This window comes from Podarcis cretensis, assembly GCF_951804945.1.
Source record: "Podarcis cretensis genome assembly, chromosome: 16".
Classification (NCBI taxonomy): domain Eukaryota; kingdom Metazoa; phylum Chordata; class Lepidosauria; order Squamata; family Lacertidae; genus Podarcis; species Podarcis cretensis.
The window spans coordinates 4,207,070-4,234,225 of NC_137186.1; the positions used below are offsets into that span (position 1 = coordinate 4,207,070).

At 45.5% G+C, this 27,156-nt stretch overlaps 2 protein-coding genes and 1 long non-coding RNA gene across 6 annotated transcripts; 1 reads left to right on the plus strand and 2 right to left on the minus strand.

Moving 5' to 3' along the window:
* Positions 1-1,661: 1,661 nt before the first annotated feature.
* Positions 1,662-11,620, minus strand: CTSS (cathepsin S). Of its 2 annotated transcripts, none has more exons than XM_079958362.1 (8): positions 11,477-11,620; positions 10,580-10,715; positions 8,549-8,671; positions 7,356-7,505; positions 6,296-6,520; positions 5,586-5,751; positions 3,827-3,929; positions 1,662-2,136 (listed from the first exon to the last, which is right to left on the minus strand). In XM_079958362.1, the coding sequence occupies exons 2-8, from the start codon at positions 10,712-10,714 to the stop codon at positions 2,037-2,039; spliced, it is 1,002 nt and encodes a 333-aa protein (XP_079814488.1). In that variant the 5' UTR covers position 10,715; positions 11,477-11,620; the 3' UTR covers positions 1,662-2,036. The 2 variants fall into 2 exon arrangements, with proteins under 2 accessions (XP_079814488.1, XP_079814487.1); XM_079958361.1 differs by having other exon boundaries at positions 10,580-10,718; positions 11,477-11,619.
* LOC307205823 lies at positions 3,887-27,093 on the plus strand. 2 transcript variants are annotated; one of them, XR_013834082.1, is made up of 5 exons: positions 3,887-3,960; positions 6,049-6,153; positions 10,619-10,740; positions 19,989-20,158; positions 26,974-27,093. It is a non-coding gene; the product is annotated as an uncharacterized lncRNA (long non-coding RNA). The 2 variants fall into 2 exon arrangements; XR_013834083.1 differs by lacking the exons at positions 19,989-20,158; positions 26,974-27,093 and adding exons at positions 11,532-11,718; positions 18,720-18,822.
* On the minus strand, positions 16,518-23,427 carry CTSK (cathepsin K). Of its 2 annotated transcripts, none has more exons than XM_079958359.1 (8): positions 23,242-23,427; positions 21,253-21,385; positions 20,782-20,904; positions 19,949-20,104; positions 19,001-19,219; positions 18,738-18,903; positions 17,963-18,068; positions 16,518-16,807 (listed from the first exon to the last, which is right to left on the minus strand). In XM_079958359.1, exons 2-8 carry the CDS (start codon positions 21,382-21,384, stop codon positions 16,708-16,710), a joined length of 1,002 nt encoding a protein of 333 aa, XP_079814485.1. In that variant the 5' UTR covers position 21,385; positions 23,242-23,427; the 3' UTR covers positions 16,518-16,707. The 2 variants fall into 2 exon arrangements, with proteins under 2 accessions (XP_079814485.1, XP_079814486.1); XM_079958360.1 differs by lacking the exon at positions 23,242-23,427 and adding an exon at positions 21,902-22,150.
* Positions 27,094-27,156: the final 63 nt, after the last annotated feature.

A 27,156-nucleotide genomic window follows, 5' to 3' on the forward strand; every position in this document is an offset into this window, starting at 1 on the left:
AACAGCCCATGATATTTTGCAGCCTGATGTGGAATGGCCAATAGCACCTTCCATACCAAGTCAAGGTATATGATCCCAAAGGCCGACCAAGATATTCTGGCACCTGGGGCAGAAAATCCCACAAGAATAATAGAATTGTAGGGTTGGAAGGGACCACAAGGGTCATCTAGTCCAATCCCCTGCAATGCAGGATAATAAACAACAATTTGTTTTTCCTTTCTTAACACTTTGAGTCACTTTACTCAATGGTAGAGCCGTCCCTGATTCCAGGTTCTTTCATGAACTTTTGCTAGGGGTGTGGCCCTTCAAGTCTCTCTATCTGGCCCTCAGAACTTTCCCCAGGCCACATACACTCAATAGCCCTGTTTTTGCACCTTGGGTGTTTTTGCTTCTGGAAATGTGTCTTTGAACAGCAATAATGCCTCTTCCTTACCTGGATGGAGGATAAAGGTAAAGGTAAAGGTAAAGGTACCCCTGCCCGTACGGGCCAGTCTTGACAGACTCTGGGGTTGTGCGCCCATCTCACTTAAGAGGCCAGGGGCCAGCGCTGTCCGGAGACACTTCCGGGTCACGTGGCCAGCGTGACATCGCTGCTCTGGCGAGCCAGAGCCGCACACGGAAACGCCGTTTACCTTCCCGCTGGTAAGCGGTTCCTATTTATCTACTTGCACCCGGAGGTGCTTTCGAACTGCTAGGTTGGCAGGCGCTGGGACCGAGCAGCGGGAGCGCACCCCGCCGCAGGGATTCGAACCGCCGACCTTTCGATCGGCAAGCCCTAGGCGCTGAGGCTTTAACCCACAGCGCCACCTGCGTCCCATGGATGGAGGATAGAGAGGTGTTAAGTGTAGACACTATTAAGTCTATTCTGCAAAAGTAATATTTACATGTGCTGTCGACGCTGGTCTGTGACCGTATTAATAAATTCATTCATTCATGTGCTGTCCCACCCACTTTTGCCTGCTGGTCGATTTAATCCGGCCCCTGTGGCACACTTCAATCCCAAAAAAACCTCAAATCTGGCACTGGAAAATCCTGGAATCTTTCCTGCCTTTTTTCTCCACTCACTCACTGTAAATTCCAACCAGGTTGAAAGGTTGTTTGCATGCCACCAAAATCATCATCACCATCACCATCATCACCACCCTTTCCTGCTGAGTTGGCATTTTATTCACCCACTCCAGAATTATGTAATAAATCCACATTTTTGCCTTTTCCACCAAGATGGTTCCAACTAAAGTGGCCTTAACCCATATCAAAAACAAGTCATCATCAATTATTAGTATTATTGTATTGTCTCCAGAAGTAGTCCATAACCCTTTTTCTGGGCCTCAGAACTTTCCTCAGGCCACACTCATGCATTGGCCCTGTTTTTGCACTTCGGGTGTTTTTGCCTGGCTGCAAATGTGTCTTTGAACAGAAAAAATGCCTCTTGATTATTTGGATGGAGGATGGAGAAATGTAAGTGTAGAAACTGTAGTCTACTGTGCAAAGGTAACATTTGCATGTGTTGCCCTGTCCACTTTTGTCTCTTGCCAGTGCTCACTACTGGTATACGGCCTTTAATGGTTATGCAGAAGGAAATGTGACCCTCGGGCTGACAAAAGGATTCCCCATCCATCATTGTAAAGTGGCTTGCTTGCCATTTCTGGAGCCACAGAAGGTTTTTGTTTGTTTCTGTGTTTACCTGACACAGCTTTTATTCCAACATACCTTGAGGTTGTAACAGTGATACTATCCGGCAATTACATAAAGCTTGGGCTGTTCAGAGCAGGACTACAGACATTACATTATTAACTGATTAAGCCCCACAGCGCCCAAGGGATGCTCAGCAAATACCAACATAAACCAGGATAAATCATCATTTTGGCTGCTTGTCTCAGATCTACCAGGTGGAGCTGACAAGAAGACCTTGCCTTTGGAGACCAATCACTCTTCTTAAAACAGAGCAGTTTGATTTTTTAAAAACTCTAAAGATTAGTTGCCTAATGGGCTGTTCTTTCAGTGATGAACAATCCACTGTGAGCTGGAAATCCTCTCTAGATTAGTGGATAGGAGCACTGGCTGGCAATGCCACAGCGATTCCCATGATTCCTTGCAATTTTAATGAATCCTTCATCGCCAAAATTTAGACCCCAGCTGTTGAAATAACAGAGAATGAGACATTAGGAGAATAATTAACACTTTCATTGTGAACAAGGGGCTTTTCAAGGGTCTTACGATTCTCAGTAAGGAACTAAAAATAATTATGTAGCATTACTATCTCATGTTACGGATGCTTCCAGTAACATGGGCCAAACTTGGGCCCCAAAATGTTGCTGGACTAAAACTCCCATTAGCTAAACACTGAGTCCTGACAACAACTGAACACCCAAGGTTGAAGAACAATGCTTTAGCCCAGGCTTCCTCAAACTCGGCCCTCCAGATGTTTTTGGGCTACAACTCCCATGATCCCTAGCTAGCAGCACCCGTGGTCAGGGATGATGGGAATTGTAATAATAATAATTATTATTTATTATTTGTAAGAGGGACGCGGGTGGCGCTGTGGGTAAAACCTCAGTGCCTAGGACTTGCCAATCGTATGGTTGGCGGTTCGAATCCCCGCGGCGGGGTGAGCTCCCGTCTTTCGGTCCCAGCTCCTGCCCACCTAGCAGTTCGAAAGCACCCCTAAGTGCAAGTACAGTGGTGCCCCGCAAGACGAATGCCTCACAAGACGGAAAACCCGCTAGACGAAAGGGTTTTCCGTTTTGGAGGCGCTTCGCAAAACGAATTTCCCTATGGGCTTGCTTCGCAAGACAAAAATGTCTTGCGAGTTCCTGCGGGTTTCCCCCCCTCCCCCCCCCCCCTTTTCCTAAGCCGCTAAGCCGCTTAACAGCTGATCGCTAAAAGCGGCTAATAGCGCTAATCCGCTAAGCTGTCAATGGGCTTGCTTCGCAAGATGAAAAAAACGCTATACAAAGAGCCTCACGGAACGGATTAATTTCGTCTTGCGAGGCACCACTGTAGATAAATAGGTACCGCTTTATAGCGGGAAGGTAAACGGCGTTTCCGTGTGCTGCGCTGGTGCTGGCTCGCCAGAGCAGCTTCGTCACGCTGGCCACGTGACCCGGAAGTGTCTGCGGACAGCGTTGGCTCCCGGCCTCTTAAGTGAGATGAGCGCACAACCCTAGAGTCGGACACGACTGGCGCATACCGGCAGGGGTACCTTTACCTTTACCTTTATTATTTGTACCCCGCCCATCTGGCTGGGTTTCCCCAGCCACTCTGGGCAGCCTCCAACAAAGTTTAAAAATACATTAAAATGTCACACACTAAAAACTTCCCTCAAGTTTGTCTTCTGAATGTCAGGTAGTTGTTTATCCCTTTGACATCTGACAGGAGGGCGTTTCACAGGGCGGGCGCCACCACCGAGAAGGCCCTCTGCCTGGTTCCCTGTAGCTTTGCTTCTTGCAGTGAGGGAACCGCCAGAGGGCCGTTGGCGTTGGACCTCCGTGTCCGGGCAGAACGATGGGGGTGGAGACGCTCCTTCAGGTCTACTGGACCAAGGCCATTTAGGGCTTTCAAAGTCAGCACCAACACTTTGATTTGTGCTCAGAAACGTCCTGGGAGCCAATGTAGGTCTTTCAAGACCGGTGTTATGTGGTCTCGGTGGCTGCCCCCAGTCACCAGTCTAGCTGCCGCATTCTGGATTAGTTGTAGTCTCAAAACATCTGGAGGGCCAAGTTTGAGGAAGCCTGTTTTAGACTAAAGTGTCTCAAAATGGATGGGCAGTGGACTCACTGATATACAATGCTGGCTTAGCAGTTGGTTCCCTAAAGGGTATCCTTACCTATTCTTCACAAGCCAATATTCTTTGCCTTCTTCTGTTCCATATCCAATTACGACGACTCCATGATTTATATGCTGAGAACACTTTGGATCATCATATACACCTACATAAAAAGGATAAAGAATCACTTTCAGGTGTGTATGAGCATATGGTACATTTTTGAAACTGAAGCAAATGAAAGTTGCTATTGAAAAATAGCCCTCCTAGTTTAGGGTCAACAAAATGTGCTATATTCCACCAAGAGGATCCAGGAAGCTGCCTTCAGGGCTGCCAAATGAGAAGGAAGAGATGACACCCATTGATCCCATGTACAGAATCTGATCAGGTTGTTAGCTGAATCTTACCTCAGCAGTGTTAACATCTTCCACTATAGTGTCAGGCTAGCCTTGTGGGCACAGAGCAGGCTAAGTCAGAAAACCTAGAGGAAATAGTGGGAGTTGCTGTTGCCCTTGGCACCTGCATCACTCTGCCAAATAGCAGGGCCAGCCTTTGCTGCCTCATAACAATTCAGACCATTGGTCCATCCAGCTTAGTATTATCTAGACTGACTGGCAGCAGCTTTCCAGGGCTTCAGGCAGGGGTCTGTCCCAGTCCTACCTGCAGACACCAGAGATTGCACCTGGAACCTTTTGCGTACAAAGCAGGTGCTGTACTGTTACGCTACAGCCCTTCTGCAAACAACGTTGGGGGAAGCAGGTATCAAAGATGCAAAGGTAAAATCATAATGTGATATTAATTGGTGGAGGCGAGGAAGTAATAACACTAGAGTAGTAACCTAACTCAATACCACGTTTGGCATTGATGTTTTGGTAAGGGAGAGTTTTGAGAAAATGTTAGTAATGTCCTGGGAAGTTATGTAGCCTATTGGTATTCAGTTGGTGGGGTTCAGGACCAACTAAATGTAGGTCACATCAGCACTGGAGAGAAAAGGAGATTGGTACACAAAAGCAAGAGAGAGGGAAGAATAGTTCTAGATAGGCCAACAATAAACGTGAGAATAATACAAGGCATAATTTATTTGTTCTTAGTGGGTCCTGCATTGCTGTTTGGGGTTAAAAATGGGTCAAGGTTGTGGAAAGCTTGAAAAGTATCTATGGAGAGAACAGCAAGGAATTGCCAAGGATCACACCCAATTGAATAATTTCTTGAAGGAAAGGTAAAATTGCGGCTTTCAGAAGACCGTTAATCTCTGTGCATGCATGCAGACACACACAACCAGCCCTGTCTGAACAACTTGCCTGCACAAAATGGTTGACCTCACTGGGATAGCAAAAGAGTCTGCTTCTTTGCATGCCAAAGAGGGTTGAATCCAACTAAGTCATACTCAGAGTAGACCCATTGAAATTAGTGGACTTAAGCTAGTTTTGATGGGCACGAAAGAAAGCAATGATTTTGGTGCCCACCCATGTTCATCTTATGCAGTGCTGTTTCGGTTCCACTGCAGTTCGGCTTCCAAAAAAAGTGACTTTACTTGTAAATGTGAAGGCCATTCATTTCCGTGGAAACAAAATATAATAAAAATGGGGTGTGTGTGGAGAAGAGAGAGTCATTGATTACTGTATATATTGTTCACAGACTGAAAACAACAACAGCTAATACTGTTTGTATTTACTGGATGGATTTCCACTCCAGACATGAAACAAATAAGTAAGTGAACAGCTGGCTATTTGTGCTCCTATTCCGTCAGAATTCTCTGTGTCCCTTGATTTCCAATGAGTCTATCCAGAGTATATTTGCAGGGAAGCACGGTAGAACTCACCTCGCTTAAATAGGAAGAATGACATTAGACTTGCATCTATACCGACCGATACAGGGCCAACATTGGCTACGGCATCCATCAGGGCAGCTTCATCTCCATATGGGAGAGTAACATATTTAGAGCAGGTAGCAGCTCGTGCAGAGGGGTCGTAGTGACACGTTCCATTCTGAAAGAAAAAGAAGATAAAGTTGCTTCTTTGGCCTCCATGGGTTTCTCTAACAGTATAAGATCTTAAGAAGAATTCTGAAGCTGGATCAGATCAAAGGGGCCCGCCTTGTGGGTAGCAGGTTTTTAAAAGGTGTGCAGTAGTGACTACTGCTGACACCAGGGCTGGATCTACGCTGACCTGTTTAATGTTATAACGATATTAGATATATCTAATCTATATCTTCGTTAAATAAGTCAAATAATTTTAGGTGATTTGGTAACTAAGGCACTGGTTTTAATTTACATAAATATTCAGGTGAAGGCAACCATGTTCCTGAAGAAGAAAAAAGAACAACTTTGTTTCAGATGATGCATGCATACAATAAGCAAATATCATCTTAGAAGAGGTACGTCTTTGTATGTAAGTACAATAAATGTAATTTATTTGCGACAGTCTCTAATGCATTGCTAGCAATCATGACAGGATATATTCTGAAATAAATCTGCAGATGCACTCTGTAGTGTTTTATGTTTACATTCAATCTAAATTAAATGATACAAACCTTGGCTTCATATGGGTAGGAAGCTTCCGAATCAATGCCTTTGTTGTCTATGATATACTGGAAGGCAGCCTCCATGTAGCCTCCATTGCACCCATGGTTTCCATACTTACTGGAGCAGTCAACGAGGTTTTGTGCACTGAGAGACACCAGTTTCCCTGTTTTGAGTTTTAGCTGGCCTTCCAGGGCCCCAACAGCACTAAAGGCCCAGCATGCACCACATGAACCCTAAAATGGAGAGAATCAGTTTCAAAGGAAGAAATTGCTAAGTTCCAGATGACCCGTTCATTGAGCCTTCCTTCTCATTTGCTTGTGGCGAGATTAGACAACATTGTAGCAGGCATTTCCCCACACTTTCCAGTGCACTTGCCAATCACTTTCCTTATTGCAAAAAGTCTGATTTTTCTGGAAGCTGGTTGTTGTGCAAGTTCTCACAATCAGCTTTAATTGCACAATTTGAATTTGCTGAGGTGTGGTTGAATCCCACCCAAAGACAGTGATGATCTGGAAATGCCGAAAGATGATTTACCCACCCGGGAAGAATGGCAGATGAAGTTGATGGACTATATGGAACTGGCGGAAATGACTGGCAGAATCCGAGACCAGGGAGAAGAGTCAGTGGAAGAAGATTGGAAAAAATTTAAAGATTATTTACAGAAATACTGTAAAGTTAAGGAGCTTTAGAAAAAAGGTGGAATGAAGCTAGGTGGCTTTGGCAGAATGTTAGACAGAATATGTTAAAATTAATTATAAGACAGAAAATAGATGAAGATGGAAAGGACTTGCTGAAATAATTAATTGAAGTGGAATACAAAAAGGGAGGCGTGAGGAAGTCAATGAAACAAGTGCATGAAAGTTAAGATTAGAAATATTGGAAGTGTTTTTAATTCTTTTTGTTTTACTTTGTTGATTCAATGTTTTATGTAGTGTTTTTGTTTGTGTTTTTGTATTTTGTTATATTGTTATGTCTAATCTTTCTTTTTTCTTTTTGTAACTTCTAAAATTTCAATAAATATTATTTAAAAAAAGAGAGAGAGAGAAATGCCGAAAGATTCTCTCTTACCTGGTTCTTAACATTTGTGACACACCCTTTCTGCCTCCAGTCTACAGTGTTGGGGTGGACTCCCAGACTTCGCACATAATATGTTGAATTGTGCATGCGTGAGTCAGGAACTTTCAACCCAGTCAACATAGCAGTCACCTCCTCGCTGGTCTACATGAAGGAACATATTCCAGAGATATTGCTGTGTTAGGTGATAGCTTCATGAAGCAAAAGCAACCTTGTGGAAACTTAAAGACTACCAATTTTATTATGGCATAGAAACTTTCATGGATTTCAATAAGATGCAAAAAGGAACATAGATGCACTTAATAAAAAGCAAGAATCAGTCACATTCTTTCTGTAAAGGGTTCATTCCCTCAGGTGGGTAAGGACTAGGGATAGAAGGACCTGTCAATTTTGGTTCTCTTAGTTTCTCATTTTTCCAATATTAAATTCAGTTCTCCACATTTTGCAAGCAATTTGTGATTTATTTATTTTTTAAATCCTCATAAAAATTCATTAGCATTTTAGATCAAATTCCTCCTAATAAACACATTTTTATATGCTTTGTTTACTACAGTACATATTTTTGCAAACAATTTCTCTGGTGTTATTTTCATTCACATCTTCCTTTCTCAGTACATTTTACCCCTGATATATGCATTTTTGTAAACATTGTTTAGTTGGAGAACTATATGACAACATTTGCATAAATGCAGATTTTGGAGGATAGCTGTTTTAGTTAGCATATTATTTCAGAAGGTGTGAATTTCATAGATTCACCCTTAAATGCATACTGAATTGCATTTCTCCTCCATCCTTAGTAATATGCAGAATTTTGCTGTCATACTATATTTCACAGTTGGACGGGATTTTGAAGTTCATTAAATCCAACCCACCACTACTCAGTGCTAGCTCTGTAACACAGCTAAAGCACCGTCCTTCAGTAAGATGAAAATGTTAATACTGAAATCTACGTATGAATTGGACTCCCCTCCCCTATTTCACATTTAAAAAGTAATGTTTAGGAGAAACCCTAGAAATGAAATGAAAATTTTCCACCTCTCTCAAAATTTTATTGCTGTAGTTTTCCTCAATCCCAGCAGGAAGTTGATTCAACCAGTTCCAGTTATTTGGTTTCAAGCAGTGGCATATTCTAATATGACAGAATTACCAACATACCCATCAATCATGTTAAACATTCGTTTACTAACCATATCTCCCAGATGATTCATGCCAAGTTCATAGGAATGTAACCCCAGCGAATGTTCGAGGTTATGCAACATGATAAACTGCAGATTCCTTTCCCAAGTCATACGTCGACCACCTTCCTCTTTCTTAAAAAAAAAGAAAAATGCAGAAGCTCACATTGTTTATGAAGGGAAAATTATCTATTATTATTACCATTGCTATTTTATAAATTTATATGCAACTTTTTCATATAGATGTGCTGGAAGTGGCTCACATGACAGAAAAACAAAAATGCTGATTGATACATCATTCCAATAAGAACCAAATGCTACATCATTTCAAAGCATAACACGGCAATCACACAAATCACTCAGTTTGAGCTTGATTATGTGAAGATAATAACATTTTAAGGTTGTCATAAGGCAAACTATCAATAATTAAAGCATACCAAAACGTATTTATTATTAAACTAACATAAGACTGTTTTCACCCTTCAATTTAAAGTTTGGGTCAATACTGCCATATCTATATGAACAACCCAAACTTATCCCAATGCCTGCAACTAAGGTCACATCTACACTTAGTGCTGAATCAACAAACGTCAATCCACAGAAAGCCCAAATTACCATTTGCTCTGATTCAGCATTAAAGATGGGGTTTTCCTGGGGAAAACAGTGGCAGGTGAGGGAAAACGCTCAGACACAGACTAGGTAATAGGAAAGTGTGGACCTGTGCCTAAAAAAGCACAGGGCAAAAGGTAAGTATGGATGAGTCCTAAGTATCCCACTACATCAGAGTTGTTGATTACTATCTGTACAAACAGAATCGGTCCTTTGGGTCTGTTGGTTTCTGCCCACAGCCAGCCCATGGTGGAGGATGTTGCAGAAGTTTATACTTATTATTGTGATATGTGCTGTTTATTGACCTCTGCTTCAGTTTTCTAACTGATCAAAGAACTGTTATATTTACTTAGTGTCTGCTTGTATTCTCTAGGACAGGAATGGGGAACTCAAGTGCCTCCCCCCCCCATATTAGCAGCTGGAGCTGGTGAGAACTGGGGTCTAGCAACATTTCAAGGGCCCCAAGTCTGCCTCCCTTACTCCATTATCAGACCGGGCTGCCTTTGCATTAGGACTATCTTGGCTCTCACTCCAGTTGCCTTGACTACTTGGCCTTGCTGTAGACCTGGCCTGATACCCCTGGAATTATTATTCTGTCTCAAGGCTTTCAAAGCCTTCTGTGTGGGCTCAGTCATTTGACCCAGACTTGGTTATGCTAAGCACATTTTCCTGTCTGGAGACGGACAAGATGGTTCCCTCACTACACCCCATGTACAGAGGCCACCTGGACTTGCATAGTCTTTATCACACTGACAGCAGCAGGCTATCTTAGGTGGGTTGTGTGGCACACACAGCTGTGTCCTCCCACCACCTTGCAGCAGCTTCTCACCATCACCACCTCTTTGTCTGCTACCGGAGGTAACTGCCTCACTCTACCCACCTGTAGGGCCACAACTGCTGAAGCATCTTCCTCAGACTCAGTCCTCAGAAGGCTCTGGATAGCAGTTCTAAATTAGCCCTTGATGGCATCCATCTCTGTGTTGTATCCAGTGCTGGTCCTACTCAGACTCATTAATGGACATGACAAACTTAGGTTCATTGCTTTTTCAGTGGGTCTGCCCTGAGTAGAACTAGCATTGGAGACAACCCTCTGACACCTCTTGATTTCCTGCTACTTGCTTGCTCCTAGAACTGGTGGGGCTTACAACTACAGTGGTCCTCAGAAGTCGAGCAGAATCCATTCTGGAAGTCTGTTAGACTTACAAAACGTTCGGGAACCAAGGCGCGGCTTCCGATTGGCTGCAGGAAGCTCCTGCAGCCAATCAGAAGCTGCAACGGACGTTCGGGTTCCAAAGAATGTTCACAAACGGGAACAATCACTTCCGGGTTTGCAACATTCGGGAGCCAAAACGTTCTACTGGCAAGGCGTTCGGCTTCCAAGGTGTACTGGAATTTCTACACCCAAGCTCCAATGCCGACAGCTTGTGCCCATACCTCATTTTTGTATGTTTTGCCATACTTTTTCTTCCAAAGCTCCCAGTGCCTGTTGAGTGTGGGGTCCTTCTCCCAGTATGCAGATGATGAAGCAGCAGCAGCAAATGCCAGGAAAACACACGCCCACAGTTCCATCCTGCTGAGGCAGACACAGAAAGCTGGTAAGTACGGGGTTGTTGGTGTCATGGCAATAAGACAGGTGGCTTCCAGGGTGAGGTGAATCCTGGGCAAGCACCTGGAACCCCTGGAATCACTCACCACTTGGAGATTGGGATGCCATTCTTATGTTCTTAATCTGGTATTTCAGCACCTGGGAGAAACATAGCTTGCAGTCTTCATTGTAAGCTCAGTCTATATCCAGCCCTCGTGGCTATGTGTATATTTTAGGACCCACCCTATTCCTCAAATATTAATATGCTATAAATTGTTGTATTTTAAATTGCTGTGAGAAACCATAGGATCTTAGGGCAAAGGGCAGGTACCAAATAAAATTAACAACAACCTCTAGCCTTTTCCAACTTTCCTTTTGTTACCTACCTCACCTGAATAGTCTTCCCCTTTCCAGAACATTTTGCCCAATAAAGAGTTCTGCAGTGCCTAAAAGCTGGCCACAGTTTATGGGTTGTTTTTTTGTTGTTGATCCTAATAAAAGTTACCCCTATTTTACTTATTTAAAAGCATTTCTAAACCCCTTAGTGAATGTGTGTGTGTGTGTGTGTGTGTGTGTGTGTGTGTGTGTGTGTGTATCTCAGCCTTTTGGAGGGTCCCCTCCCCTCTTATGGACCTACACCCTTTTCTAAAAGAAAAAATAAAGTTACTTCCTCAATTGCTCCGAAAGAGATCAGTAAAGGCGAGAAAAAAATCTCTTTCTCCAAGTCTCTCCTTATAAATACCTACCTGAATGCCTTTCAGCAGGCTGAGGCTGGGTGTTCTCTCTTGACCTCTTCTTTAGAGTGTAAGAAACCTTCCTGTTCCAGGAGCCCCTTTCTTATGTTGTTTCTCTGGCTGAACCTTTCAACAACACTGCTCCTGCTTCACCCGCATGCTGTTGATAAAAAGGCTACTTTCGATTTCTTATTCTCAATGTCACATGAGCCTCCCCACCCCAATAACGGAAATGCCTTGCTTTCATTACAATGGTGAGCAATCTGAGCATGCAAGATGACTGTGAATTGATTTGTTACATCTTCAGGCTTGCTAGGAGATTATGAAACAAGGAAAGTTTAGCTTGGTTCCCCACTTCACAGGATGCCCTGCATCTATTTTCTGCATCTGCATCTCTCTCTACACAGATTGTGCTCACACAACCAGTACCTGGGCTGCTTTCCCCCGCTGGATGTGTGTCTATATTATTAAGATTTAAACTAGTTGCGAAACACATTGAAGGATATATGATCTGGATCAAGCCAGATTAGAAATGGATGAATCTGTCAATTTCAGTTCCTCTCGGCGTCTCTCCTTTTTTCCTGTACTGAATTTAGTTTACAATTATTTGTGCATCAATTGCAATGGGTTTTTTTTAAAGTCCTCACTAATATCTGTCAGCATTTTTCTTAATACATACCGTACATTTTTTAAAATACAATTTTCCATAATACAATGCATTGTTGGTCATTTCCTACTAATATTTGAATTTGTAGGCAGATACTTTTCCCTAATGCACACAGTTTTGATTGGAGAACTGCACTGCAAAATTTGGAGATGGGCAGATTTTGAAAGACAGGTGCATCTCAGTTTGTGTACTAAGTTTGGGAAGTGTGACCTGGGGAGCTCACCGAAAAATGTGACCCAATCCAAATTCTTCCCCCATCCCTAATCCAAGTAAAACAAGTAAAGTTACTAGTACTGTACAAGTAACCAGTAACAGATCTGTCCTCCCTGAGTCAATCTGTTAGGAGCAGAGGAAGCTGCCTTATACTGAATAAGACCTTTGGCACATCTAGCTCAGTGCTGTCAACACTGACTGGCAGCAGCTCCCCAGGGTTTCAGATGAGGTGTTTTCCCAGCCCTTTCTGGAGGCATCAAGGATCGAACCCAAAACCTTTGCTTGCAAACCACGCGCTCTTCCACTGAGCCATGATTCTTCCTTGGCCTTCCTTCTTCTAGTTTGATATTGGTGATGTAAACAGATGGCACAAATTTAGGATGCAGACGTCTCTCAGAAGTTGTGAGTCATGATGGCTATGTGAAGCCTCCAGGTCTAGAGGCAGCCTACTATTGAATGCCAGTTGCTGGGGAGAGACAGTAAGAGAAGGTTGTTGGCATCCAGCCACACTGGTAAGCTTTCTGGAGGCATCTGACCGGCCATTGTGAGAAGCAGGATTCTGAGTAACATATACCCACTTTGGCCTGATCCAGCCAGGCTTCCCAAGCCTATAATCACAGAATGATAGAGTCGGAAGGTACCCCTAATGGTCATCTTGTCCAATCTCCTGCAGTGCAGGAATCACAGCTCAAGAAACCAATCAGGAGGTCAGGCAAGGAGTCAATTGACTTTGCTGGAATGTGGAGAAGCCTTTATAAAAGATCTCTAAAGGACCCCTGACTTTAGGTCCAGTCGTGGCCGACTCTGGGGTTGCGGCGCTCATCTCGCTTTATTGGCCGAGGGAGCTGGCGTACAGCTTCCGGGTCATGTGGCCAGCATGACTAAGCCGCTTCTGGCGAACCAGAGCAGCACACGGAAACGCCATTTACCTTCCCGCCGGAGCGGTACCTATTTATCTACTTGCACTTTGACGTGCTTTTGAACTGCTAGGTTGGCAGGAGCAGGGACCGAGCAAGGGGAGCTCACCCCGTCGCGGGGATTCGAACCGCCAACCTTCCGATCAGCAAGTCCTAGGCTCTGTGGTTTAACCCACAGCACCACCCGTGTCCCATAAAAGATCTCTAGGCCCTCTCAAAAACCTGAAGCAGGAAGGAGTCCCTAGAATTCGGTGGGCCATGAAAATATAAACTGGTTTAACTTTAGTGTGGCATGGAGGGAGCTGGCTCATGTCAAACCCAGAGACTGTAAGAATTTGGCTTTGCTGTACAAGAAGCAGCTGGGCTGAGGGAACAAGTGGTTTTTGACACTTGCCACAGCGAAAGGTCCTCTTTCGCCCACACGTATGCACTGGGGCCTGACTCTTGAGTTGAAAGCGGCCCAAGTCACTGCACTCAACAAAATTCAGCTGGTGACTTTCCTGTAATCACCAGAAAGGAGAACCAAAACTTGACCCAGCTGCTGCCAGTTTTCTCTTCCTGAGCTCACTGATGCTTTCTGCACCCTTGCAGAAGGTTCAAAGTCCTTGTTTTAACTTGCAAAGGCCTGAACAATTCAGGTCCAGGAAACCTCAGGGACCACCTGAACGCTTATATATCCCAGTTCAATCGCCGAGATCATCTGCAGGAATGTTGTTAGTCATCCCCCAAGTGGGCAAGGCTCATTTGACAACAAGAAGAAACCAGGGTGTCTGTGTGCCAATTTTTAAACACGTGCTGAAAACTTTTCTATTCTGCCAGGCCTCTGCAGGAAATTAAGAATATGCCATTGTACAATGGTTAATTGATGCCTGTTTTTAACTCTTTTTTTAAAAACAAAACAAAAAATTATTTTATGGTTTCATGTTTCATTGCTGTGAATCTCTTTGATTTCTTTTTAAATGGCATAGTGGTATAGAATTTTTTTTAAAAAAATAAATAAATAAACATTTCAAAAAGCCAGGCCAAGTTGGACCAAGTCTAGAAGTTTTGCTCTCTGCAGCGAAGGACAGGATGGCATGCTCGTTTCCCACTCATGTTCAGGACTGGTACTTGAATCTCACTTAGGAGCGCAGCCCTAAGGATTTGAATATGGAACCTTCTGCATGAAAAGCTGATGTTCTATCACGGAGCTACAGCCCTTCCTTTAAAAACAACCACCTCACGGTTTTGAAGAAACGGCCAGTTTGAATAGGAACTGAGAAAGTTGCCTTATGCTGAGTCAGGCAGTTTGTCCCACAAGCTCAGCATTGTCTTCAGTGACAGGCAATAGCTTTCTGGGGTTTCAGGTGGGACATTTCCCTGGCCCCACCTAGAGATGCCGGGGATTGGACCTTCTGCATGCAAAGCAGAAGCTCTGCTACTGAGCTAATTGCTAGTAAATCCAGAACAAAAGAAAACTCTTTGACACAAGGCATTGCTAGTTTTGGGAAATCCCCCCACCCCACCATGGTTGGTGGCCAGTGTTTCACATGGCTTTTTCAAAAATCCAAAAGGTTGAGCAAATTCATGGAAATCCATGGCCAATTGCCAAGACTGAAATCAGGCCTCCAAGTCCAGATGCACTAGACCCCTGAATACCAGGCAGATGGCAGGTGACAGCTAGTCCCTTTGTGCCCTGTTTTGGGGGCTTCCCAGGGGTACTTGGCTGACCTGAATTGGAAATAGGATGCTAGATGGACTGGACCCCAATTCCTCTTTGTCATTATGATCCCAACTTATAGCTGTAGCAGCAATCCAGACATAGAAAGTCAGTGGCAGCAACTGAGTCAATGTGATGGCCTGGGATTCCAATTCAGAGGCTGAACCAGAGGAATCCCAGCCTGCACAGGAGTCCCCGCCTCCAGGGCCGACTGAATTGGGGCAGGGCCTTGATTCTGAAGCGCCTGCACCTGTGCCGGATCCTCAGGAGCAGGCACCAGGTGAATCCACTCTGGCTCCAGAGGTGGTTGAGGACTCAGTGCCTGCAGGTGAGTCTCCCCCTGGGCCCAGTAACCCTTCAGCCTCTCCTGAACTGCAGAGGCTCAGGGCAGAGAGACGGAGGGAACTGGTTTCTCCCAGGAGGAGTGCTCGCCTTAAGGCCAGGAGAGGCGGGTCTCCTGGGGGCCGGGACCGCCCCTGGCCTCAGAGAAGATAAAGGCCAGTCAGCCCGGTCCCAAGTTGCGGGAGCAACGTCGATGAAGAGCTGTTTCGGCCAGCATTCAGCCCTGTTCCTCCAGAGTTCCTGTCCCCGCCCGGCTTCCTGCTTCGGACCTCGCCCCGCTCCTTCGGAACTGTTTCCAGGCTATTGACCCAGGACCGGACTTTGACTACGCCAACGGTAACCTTCCCCCCGGGACCAGCACAGTCAACCTGAGACCACTCCCCCACTCCCTCCCCAAGAGACTGCTGCCCACTTCAGGATTTCATTGAAGCACCACCTCTTCACCTCCAGGCCTCACACTCCCCCTAGCCCTGCTCGCCAAAGCAGATAATGCACACAAAAAGCATTCATGGAGTATATAAGGGACTCGTTGAGACTTGCTTTGAGCAAGTCGCCTGCTCCTAGGGCTTTCTCTGAGTCCCTTAAAATTCTGTCCTTGACCACCTTTGTTCACTTGATTGCTGGACCTTGCTGGGCTGCTTCATACCCAAAATATGACCTAGCACACCTGCTGGATCTTGCACCCTCCTGACTGTGGGCTCCACCTCACCAGGACTGGTCATTCATGGAGGATGTGGCTTGGCTCACTTGCTTGAGTGATCTACTCTGTGTGTTCCTTCCTGCTTTCTCTGCTTGAAGATGTTCTGATGCCCTGATTTGCACACACCAGGCATGTGGAACCTCAGGCTCCGATGCAGTGAGCAAATGCGGCCCTTCAGCCCTCTCTATCTGGCCCTCAAGACCAAGTCACACACCCCTCATCAGCCCCTGCTTTGCATCCTCCCCTTGTAGGTTGTAGCCCTGCTGGGATGTGTCCTTACACTCTGAAAATGCTTCTCACTTGCCTGGATAAGAGAGGAATACCCAAGTGTAGAGACCCTGGCTCTTTCGCGTTGGGAAAATTTTCATTCTGGGATCCAAGAATCAGCTCAATAAAAAGATCTGCATTAATCTATGCTGGATTTTGTATTGGCATTGAAGTTGAGGTAGAGAGAGAATGTGTTCCTAATATTAGCAAGTTTCCCATTTTTCTTGCAGAGGAAGAACCAAGAGACATTTTGTGTTTAAAAAAAATGAAAATGAAAGAAAGCTTTTTAATATTCTGTCACAGACAACTGCCTATATCATTGCAGCAAAACAGCTTTCACGGAAGTCCCTTGTTTGTGCTCCTTAATGTCAGCTCAGGAAGCCAGCCATTTGCTGACACGAGGGCCACTTCTGGTGTGGCAGTGCATGCATGGACTGGTCACATCTTTGGGAAGCTGGCCAGGTTGGCAATCCCGCAGGCGTTGTCCATATTCCGGGCCATCAGGATGTAGCCCTTGTTGCCCCAATCTTCCCCCCAGCTATAGGGAGGAGAGGGAGAGAAAAAGAGAGAGAGAGAGAGAGAGAGAGAGAGAAAGAGTAAGAACGTGGATGAACATTCTCTGTCAGCCAACACATTAGAAAATTCAGCTAACCAGGCAGGTGAGATGTCACTTCTGTTTTGTTTCATCTGCTCTGGGTATCTATTCATTTCCTGCTTCTACTTAAAGCGGTGGTGACCAGTAACGTCAGGAGTGTAGAGATGCAATTTTCATGTGCAGGAGTTGCCCATGAGTACGAAAGAAGCCGGGTGCTGGATCAGGCCTATCAGGGGCCCATCTAGTCCAACACGCTGTGTTCACAGCGACCGAAGGCCCCCAAGAACCTTGGAATCTAGACTGCCTGCCTCTGGACCTGGCAAGCTGAAACATGTCCAGAGGAGGGCTGATCTTCTGGAAACCAAGTCTTATGAGGAACGGCTGAGGGAGTTGGTTATGTTTAGCCTGGTTGAGAGGAGACAGGATAACCATCTTCAAATTTCTAAAGGGCTTCCACATCAGGAATAACTTTCTGACAGTAAGAACTGTTTGACAGCGGAACAGACTCCCACGAAAGGTGGTGGAGGACTCTCCTTCCTTGGAGGTTTTTAAAAAGAGGTTGGGAGGCCATCTGTCATGATGTATGAACTAGCTGTGATCCCTGCACTGCAAGGGGTTGGACTAAATGAACCTTGGGGTACCTTCCAACTCCAATTTTTTTATTCTATGATATCAAAAAAGCTGGATCAAGCCACTGGGAGCCCATCTAGTCCAGCAACCTGTTCTCACAGTGGCCACCCAGATTCCTTTTGGAAAGCCACAAGCATCTGCCTCTGACTGTCGAAGAAACATAGGAATCTGCCTTATACTGAGGCTCTGTACACGCTGTATCTTTAAAGCACATTTGAAGCACATTCTTTCACCCAAAGGATTCTGGGTACTGTAGTTTACCCCTCTCAGAGTTACAATTCCCAGCAAGTCCTTAACAAACCACAAGTCTAAATATAGAAAGGGCAAGGGGATATTCAGGCCACTGGCTGATAGATGGTGGATGTTTGTCTTCCTTCCAGCCTCGCAGTTAAAGTCTCTTAGCCACCTATTAGAGCTCCCCAAACCCACCATTCTTGGAGATACTTTTAGAAAACTTCAGATATGTACCTGTTTTTAACAATCCAGTGCTTGGTGCCTTTCTGAGTCCCATAGCCCACGGCCAGGACAGCATGGTTTATGTTGTCGGCATCGCATTGCTCGTCGTAATACACACCTAAGGAAACCAGAAGGGGCAGGGTGTGACTCAGTTTAGCCTATCGCAAACTCTGTCTGTGGTTCTCAAAACGGGATGGACAAATTAGTCGGTTTTAGTGCCTCCTTTTTCCAGTCTTAAATTCAGCTACTGCAGATCTTTCCTGCATAGTGTATGTGTTTTAAAATTAAAAAGTTCACCTTGCAGAAAAATGCCAAAATTGTACCGTGCATTTCTCCAGTCTGGTGGTTGAACTGTTGGACTAGGACCTGGAAAAGACCAGGGTTCAAATCCTTCCACTTGGCCACATGGTGGTCCCTGGGTGTGACTTTGGGCTGGTCACTGCCTCTCAGCCTAACCTACCACACAGTGTTGTTGTTAAGCTTTGAGTGTCATACTAGGACAAGGAAGTCTAGGGTTAAGCATCCCCCTCAGCCACAAGGTTGTTGTGGGGGTAAAATGAGGAGAGGGAGAACTATGTAGATGCTGCCTTGAGCTCCTTATAAATGCAGTTAATTGTTTTTTAAAAAGTGTGTAATATTTTGCCTTATATAGTTTGGCATGCCATTTTCCCAAATATGATGCCTTTCTCTATGTAACTGCCATGAATCATTGGACGTTTATGCTGACTTTCCCCCAATCTATGCATTCTTGTTTCCCATTTTGCTGCAGTAGTCCGTCCTCTCTTACCTCGGCTGTAGAACTGGAAGGAGGCCAGGCTGGCATCGATGCCCACAGCGATGGGGCCTATCCGGGCAACAGCTCTTTTCAGGGCCTTCTCGTCCCCCTCAGGGATCTCCCTGTAACCACGGCACTTGGCAGCTTTACCAGTTGGGTTATACATACAGTTTTCATCCTGCAAGGTGGATGAACAGGAGAGGGTGAATACAGAGCATGGCAGATTGTGCAGAGGAGCAGTAGAGTTTTGGTTTGGAGCTCAGGTTTCCCATTACCTGGCCGATATATGGGTAGGAATCGTCCGAATCAATGCCTCGGTTCTCCTTCACGTATTCAAAGGCATGGGTCATGTAGCCGCCCCCGCAGCCGTCATTGTCGGTGACGCAGTCCACCAGGTTCTGTGGGCTGAGGTTAAGCAGCTTGCCAGTCTTCCTCTTGAGCTGCCCCTCCAAGGCGCCCACGGAGCTGAAAGCCCAGCAGGACCCACACTGGCCCTGCCAAGAAAGAAGGGGGAATAAACTCAAAACGAGAAGCGGTTGTGATCAAAACAGCCTTTCCCCAAAACGGTGTGCTATTTGGCCTTGCTTGTGCTCCAGGGTGAATAAGTCTTCTGCATCTCTGCATTGGGTATACAGTATGATTGGATTAGTCCATGGCTCCCAAAAACAGAATTAGCATCTATTATTACCACGGCTCTCAAAACACAATTCTTCTTAATTATCATTAGTATTGCTCCCCAAACAGAATTACTCTTTATTGTCATTACCATGGCTCCCGAAACACAATTCTTCTTTATTATCTTTATCGTTTGGGAGTCATTATCATGGCTCCCCAAACAGGATAACAGCTATTATTATTTATGCTTATTATTTGTGTCTTTCCTCCCGAAAGAGCCCGGCGTGGTTCTGAAGGAGCATAAAGACACAACCACCCGCACACAATAGCTAAAAAAATTATCCTCTGTGAATTTGTCTAATCCTCCTTTAAAGCCATGCAGGTTGGTGGCTATCACTACCTCTTGTGGGAGCAAATTCAAGAGTTTGACTATGCTGTGCAGTGTGTGTGTGTGTGTGTGTGTGTGAGTGAAGAAGGCCCTCCTTTTGTCTAAAGTAGGATCCTTGGGCCAAAGGGAAGGAGCAGACAGCATCACAAGCCATGCAGGGATGACTTAAGGCCCACCCAGCAAGAAGCTGTAAACAGAAAAAAGAGATGAGGATTTTCACCTGATTCTTGATTGGAGTAACATAGCCTTTCTTTCTGTAGTCCATTTCGTCAGGAACCCGCTTTTCCCAGTCTGGGATGTAGAGGGTGTCGTTGGTTTGTTTGCGTGAGGAAGGGACTTTGAGCCCCGTCATCTTCTGAACAACTTCTTCACTGGTCTGGAGAAGGAAAAACAGTGAGCGAGCAAAAGTGGATGGATGCATTTGTACTCTGTGAGTTGCATTCTTCATTTTTTCCAACTATTTATATTCTGCTTAACTCTGTAGTCTTTAAGTGGTACGCAACAGGATTACCCCCAAATGCTGTTGTTGCCCAGACAGGCTGATAGCTCAACAAAGGGTGTGGGGACAAAATAACCCGAAACAAACACCAGAACATTAGTGGTATGAAAAGTTACAGGAATTCAGCAAGACGTTACAGGGATACGCACTGATTGGAAATGAAGCAGTGTGACCGCCTCAAACGCTTGCAGGTGCAAATAGTATTGAAATTAGGATCACGTGTCACAGCCTGGATATTCATCATAAACATGAATTGTCATACGTGTGCTGTAAAAAGAACTTCTAGAGGTGTCCGAGGTTACTAGGCTTTTCCGAAACTGGAGGCCAGGGAGACATTTATAAGGAGGTGGTGGAGGGTAACAGAAGTGAAGCCGGATTAGCAATGGAGGCAGGTGGATGTAAAAATAAGTCAGCCTTTTGCATGGGGTTGGTCAGCTAAAATATTGGCAGTTACCACCATCCCCCCACCCAAGTTAAAGGTTACCAATCTTCACTTTTGGATTATTTCGCTGCAGAGATGTCCCCAGCAAATTTCCACCACTAGCACTACCTACCATATCTCCCAGGTGGTTCATAGCCAATTCAAAAGTGTGCCTTCCCAGAGAAAATTCCAAGTTATGGGTGTTGATGTATTTAAGGTTCTTCTCCCATATAAGCCTCCGGGAGACCTCATCCATCTGTAGGTTACAAAAAGACGAAAGGTTAGTTCAAGATCTTAATGTACAGGACAAGCCCTGGTGGCGCCCCCCCCCCCCAGCCAGGTTTCACTTGGACCCCTCCTGACCACCTGCTGTTCTGCAGGGAGCAGAAACGGTTTCTATTGTGTGCAAAGGGCACAATTTCAGGTATTCCCTCTGCGTGAACAAATTGTTGCTAGCAGAGAGGTAGATCTTTGTTCCTCGCAATGCTGCACAAAAAGCAGCCCATCTTGCAACCACTAGAGTTGTTCCGCAAAGATTTGAGGAGGATTTCCAGAACCAGCTAGGGCCAATGCCCCTTCCTGCCTTGCTGCCCAGTCCCCCTACCTTGCCATTATATTCCTTCCTGTGGGTTTTCTTCCAGAGTTCCCACTGAGAGTCCAGCATTCCATCAGGAGAGCCATCAGTAGCCTTGGCTATTGGCAACAGGGCAGCTAGTATGAAGGTGGTCCACAACATCCTGGAATGGGAGAAAGGAGGGCAAGGATGAGGAAGGGAGGAAAGCATCAGGTCACATACACACCGTCCCTTTAAAGCACATGGCTTCCCCCAAATAATCCTGCCGACTGGAGCGTAGCCCTCACAGTGCTGCAATTCCCAGCACCTGGAACAAACATCTGTTCCCAGGATCCTTTGCAGGAAGCCACACGCTTTTAATGGATGCTGGATCTGAATTGGGAGTAAGGATGCACAGGATCAAACCCAGCCAGCCACCCAGGAAGTTTAGAGTGGGACCTCTGGCCAGTCCTCATCTGCCAATCTTACTGACCTCACTGGGTCATTGTAAGGTATAACACGAGGAGGGGTGTTGACTGGGTAAAACCATGTATGCTTGTCCTGAGCTCTTTGGAGGAAAGGCCAGCTCTTTAGATTGGTAAAGTTTGCTGAGTTCAAAAAGTGAGCTGGTCTTGGTAAGTTTGGGGTCCCCCCTCATTCTGCCGGGTGGGGCCCTGGACTGCTTGCTCCCAAAACCTACCTGGATGGCACTTCTGCTGAAAACAAGTTATTTTTCTGTCTTCTACAGCCCCTTCCCCCCTCTCTCTCCCCAAAACCCGTCCTTTGAAAGGACTAGGAAGATAAAAGAGTCACGTGCAGCGCCACAGCTGGTTCCCATTAATACTCTAAACAGCGCCGTACGTCATTGCTTTCAGCAAAACCAAGATCTGGTTACCTTTGTTCAGCTCCATAGGGAGTAAAAAAAAATAAATCGAAAAACTGGGGCAAGCTAAATCTCAGTGGAACCCTGTAGGTTCAGGGCTTCAGACAGGAGCCTTTCACAGCCCTTCCCAGAGATAGGACTGGGCCTCTAAATGGGATATTTATTCCTACCACCCCCCAAAATAAAGTAAGATTCTAGTCCTCATGGTTCTGAAGAAAGGGCTGATTTAAAGAGGAACATAAGAAGCAGCTGCCTTATCCTGAGTTGGGCCACTGGGTCCTTGGCTGGCAACAGATCTCCAGGTTGCCAGGGAGGAGTCTCTCAGCAAAATCTGCGGAGGACCAAAGGTCCCCCCATTACATGCCTGATTTAGATGACTGACAAACCACCGCAAGGCTGTAGCAGTGATGGCCAACATGTTGCCTTCCAGATGATGCAGGTCTAGATTACCATCGCTGACCATCGGCCACATTGGTTAGGGTTGATGGGAGGTTTGAGCCTTAAGGAAGGTTTGAGCCTTGATAAGGGATGAAGGGATCATAGATCATAGGATCATAGAGTTTTCCCCACCCACTTCCCACCCTAGAAGGGTCGTCTAGTTGATGGAGGAGACATCTTTGATTTGGCCCATGTTTCAATGCAAACCCACATCATTTGTGCTTCTCTCAAAACAACACGTAAACTGAAACACAGCCATCCTTCAAAACTGACCGCTCTCCAGATTTTGCAGTGCAGTTTTCTGATGCCGGATAGCTCAGTCGGTTAGAGCATGGTGTGGACAATGCCCAGTTTGCAGGTTCAGTCTCTGTAAGGGACAGCTGCATATTCCTGCACTGCAGCAGGCTGGACTAGATAATCCTCACAGTCCTTTATGATTCTATGATATGCAACCCCAATCTCCCAAACGAGTATAAGAATTCATATGAATAAAAATGCAGTTTAGTGAAAACTACAATCAAATGTATTATGTTAAATTCCCTGCAAACTATGTGTATATTAGGCAAAAAAATGCATGCAAAAATATGTTTATCAGTTGAAATACATGCTAAAATGCATTTAAAAAATAACAATAATCATGAAATGATGCAAAAGACTGAAAAAGGCAGAAACCAAAATTGGTAGACCAGTCACCCCCTCCCATCTACAGCTGTCCTTACCTGAGTTAAAACTTAGCCACCGAAGTTCTCTTGGAAGGGCAGGTCTGCAGGGCAGAAGTTGCTCTTTAAAATACCCAAAGATTGCAACTGAGTGGACAAATGCCCGCGGGCTGCTTGGCTTTATGCTGAGCTGGTTTTGAGGAAGTCTAGCCAGGCGGTGGAAAATCTGGGCTGTTTGTCTCAGGCAAAGTTTACTCAGGTTTGCAGACTGACCCGTGGTAAGAGAACGAGGGGGGCTGGGAGTGGGGAGGCCTGGTTGCGGGAAGAGGATCAACTTCCTCACATGATCCTTTGGCAAAGATCACATCACTTTTCCAGCTGGCTCAGGCGGAACTTCAGCTCTGACGGGAAGTGGGTGGGAAAAACAGTGTCCAATCCAGTGCTACTCCTGCTCAGAGCAGAGGGATATGGATCTACTCCGAGTAGAGCTTAGTTAGCTGTAACCTAATAAAGAATAAGTAACAAATTTGCTAGGTACTTTCAAAACGTTAAACTAGCTTCGCTAATAACACAAACCCCATTTTGCAAAAGGAACAGTAGAAAGTCCTTCTTCATGCAGCATATAGTTAAACTGTGAAACTTAGGAGGCAATGATGGTCGCCAACCTAGATTGCTTTTAAAGAAGATTAGACAAATTATTATTATTATATATTTATTATTGCTGTTTAATTAATTTGTATACCTCCCTTCATCTGAAGATCTCAGGGCAGTTCAGAACAACAAAATACAAAATAAGAATACAAAATACATAATAAAACAAAAACAAAAACAGACCGAGAACGCCCCCTCCCAGAAACACATTTTAAAAGCTATAGAATGTTTAATCAGCCAAATGCCTGGTTGAAGTGAAATGATTCTGCATGGTGCCTAAAGATATGTAATGAAGGTGCCAGGTGAGCCTCCCTGGGGAGAGCATTTCACAAAAGGGTAGCCACTGTAGAAAAGGCCTGTTCTCATGTTTCCACCTTCCAGATCTCTCATAGAGGAGGGCCTCCGATGATGATCACAGGGTCTGGGTAGGTTCATATGGGGAGAGGTGGTCCACTTAGAGTTATCGCGGTCCCAAGCCGTTTCAGACTTTATTGGTCAACACCAGCATTTTGAGTTGGGCCTGGAAACTAATTGGCTACCAGTGTAGTCAGGCTCGGATCGTTGTAATATGCTCAAACCATCTTGCTACGGTGAACAACCTGGCCACTGAATTCTGTACCAGCCGACATTTCTGAACCGTCTTCAGAGGCAGCCCCACGTATAACACGTTTAGTAGGTTACTGGAGTAGATAGGGGCGCAACTGGGCCATCAACCCAAGCTGATGGAAGGAACTCGGTGTCACTGAGGCCGCCTGAGTCTCAGGTGACAGCAATGGATCCAGAAGAACCCCCAAGCTGCATCCCTACTCCTTCAGAGGGAGTGTGTCACCCACCAAAAGTGCCTCTGTCTAATAATAATAATAATAATAATAATAATTTTTATTTATATCCCGTCCTCCCCAGCCAAAGCCGGGCTCAGGGTGGCTAACAACAATAAAATAGTACAATAAAATTGAACCCCAGTTTGTTGGCTCTCATCCAGTTCAGCACTGAGGCAAGACATGGGTTCAGCACATCCACAGCTTCGCCTGCAGATGTAAATGACAAGCAGAGCTGAGTGTCATCAGCATTTTGCTGACAATGTGCTCCAAAACTCTGGATAACCCCATTCAGTGGTTTCATGTAGGTGTTAAACAGCATAGAAGATAAAATTAACGGAGGAGAAGACTTCTGATGGCTGCTAGTCATGATGGCTCTGCTCTGCTTCCATAGTTGGAGGCAGCAATACTTCTGAATACCACTTGCTGGAAACCACAGGAAGGGAGACGGTGGTCTTGTGCTCAGGTCCTGCTAGTGGGTTTCCCATAAGAATTGGGTTGGTCACTGTGAGAACAGGATTCTGGACAAGATGGGGCATTGGCCTGATCCAGCAGGCTAGTCTTATGTTCTTATGTTCTTAATAAGATATAGCAAGGCGTCAAAGCAACCCTGTTTCCCAAGATTGTGTTCATTTTTCATGGAATTGGGGGGGGGGATGTTTTGAGAACATACCATTTGGAAAAAATTATGCTCAAGCAGCTGGGGAGTGGTGGGTGGGCAGGGGGAAGAGGTAAAACATCTGTTTGGGCTTGTTTTGACCCAATGCAAATCTTTGATATGCAGTCCCTCAGAGCCAGTGTGGTGCCTTGGTTAGAGTGTTAGGCTGGGGGGACCTGAGAAATCCAGGGTTCAACTCCCCACTCAGCCACAAAGCTCTTACTGGGTGACCATGGGCCAGTCTCACAGTCTAGCCTACTTCGCAGGGTTGTTGTAAGGATGAAATGGGGAGAGGGAGAAAGAGCCACAGACCCAGCCTCCAGCTCCTTGGAGGAAAGACGGGATATAAACATAAGAATAAAGAAATGAAATAAGGCTTGCTTGCCCCAGAGTATCATGGCCTCATACGACACAACCCACACACCTTTATTTGAGTTTCTACCATTTAGCATAGCAGCATTGTGAGGATCTATCTTGCATTTTCCTTCTCGAATATTTCTGCAAGCTGCCTTCGATTGTTCAGAGTGTTCAGAGCTGCAGAGATAAAAGAGTAGAATCTCAATCAAGGCTGTTTCTCCTGCTGGCTTTGAAAAGGAGATTTGGGGGTTGATTTGGAGCTGGTTTTGTTATTTCCCAGCCCCATCCCTTCCAAATTCTGGGTTGGGCAGGCACAGGGCACCAAAACCTACAGCAGCAGGAATGCGATGAGCAGTTGACCTTGAGCTCACTTTGATTTGCTAAAAATTGCCATAAGTCAATGCTTGTGCATGTGTGTATATGTATGAATAACAGGGAATTTCCAACTGGAGATTCGTAAGGCCCCACATGACAAAGAGAAGGCAAGAGTCACATCTAGCAACACAAAATGTTCTGGCTCCCAAGCAAATGAAGTGGAAGCCAGGCTAATGAGAATTTGATTTCAGAATTCAGACTGCTTTTCTTGATCACAATGGCTGCTTGGGGTTTATGTTGTGTTGGCGCCATGGATGCTTTGGGAGAGGGCAGCACACAATACACAGAAATTAGAAAACAAATGAATGAATGAATACCCCATAGGGGTGGGATCCTTGGGCTTGGGGGCCGCATGCGGTCTCAGGACTCTCCTGAGGCCACACCCCTCACCCCAGGCCACACCCCACCCTCAATCTCCTGGAGACCCTGCATTGGAGGAGGCTCTAGATGACCCTTGGGAGGCCCTTCCAACTCTACAATTCCATGAGTATATGATCCTATGAGTGCTTTCCCATGACTGGAAGGCATCCTTGAATGATTAGACTGTTTCTTGCATACCTGGATGGAAGATGGAGAGAGGGGTGGTGGTGTAGAAATCTCTGAGTTTTGCATTTTTAAAATATAGCCATGCATGGTAAAAGTAAGATCCATGACTCCATCTACTTATGTTCCCAGCCCTGCCCACCACTGCATCTGGTCCTGCCTTCCACTGCATGTGGCCCCCGAAAGGTTCCCTATGAGGGGATCTGGCCCCTGTGGGCTGAAAAGAATGTCTCCTGCCCCTGAAATCAAGCTTAAGTATGCAAAACTGAATTAAATCTTTTTTTAAAAAGTTTAGGTAGGAAGGAAGGAAAACCAGGAGGTGGGTGATCTTAAATGAAAAGATATTACTTGAGTCACCAGCTTCACGTCAGGAATGTGCTCTTTTTGCAGAAAACCACAATTCTGGCAGCACAGCAAACCAGAGAGGTTTTGATTTGCAAAGGAGAGCCTAACTGCAAACAGCTTACATCCAGCCTTTGCCAATGCGCTGCCCTCCAGATGTTTGAGGACCAGTGGCGTAGCGTGGGAGGTGTAGGGGGCCCCGGCCGCACCGGGCGCAACATCTGGGGGGTA

Coding starts and splice junctions, on each gene's coding strand:
- CTSS (XM_079958362.1), bottom strand. CDS start 10,714: ATGGAACTGTGGGCGTGTGTTTTCCTGGCATTTGCTGCTGCTGCTTCA. Junction 7,506..8,548: donor TGAATCATCTGGGAGATATG/GTTAGTAAACGA, acceptor TCCTTCATGTAG/ACCAGCGAGGAGGTGACTGC. Junction 6,521..7,355: donor TCACAAATGTTAAGAACCAG/GTAAGAGAGAAT, acceptor TCTCCATTTTAG/GGTTCATGTGGTGCATGCTG.
- CTSK (XM_079958359.1), bottom strand. CDS start 21,384: ATGTTGTGGACCACCTTCATACTAGCTGCCCTGTTGCCAATAGCCAAG. Junction 18,904..19,000: donor CCTACCCATATATCGGCCAG/GTAATGGGAAAC, acceptor TCCACCTTGCAG/GATGAAAACTGTATGTATAA. Junction 18,069..18,737: donor CTTCCAGTTCTACAGCCGAG/GTAAGAGAGGAC, acceptor TGGTTTCCTTAG/GTGTGTATTACGACGAGCAA.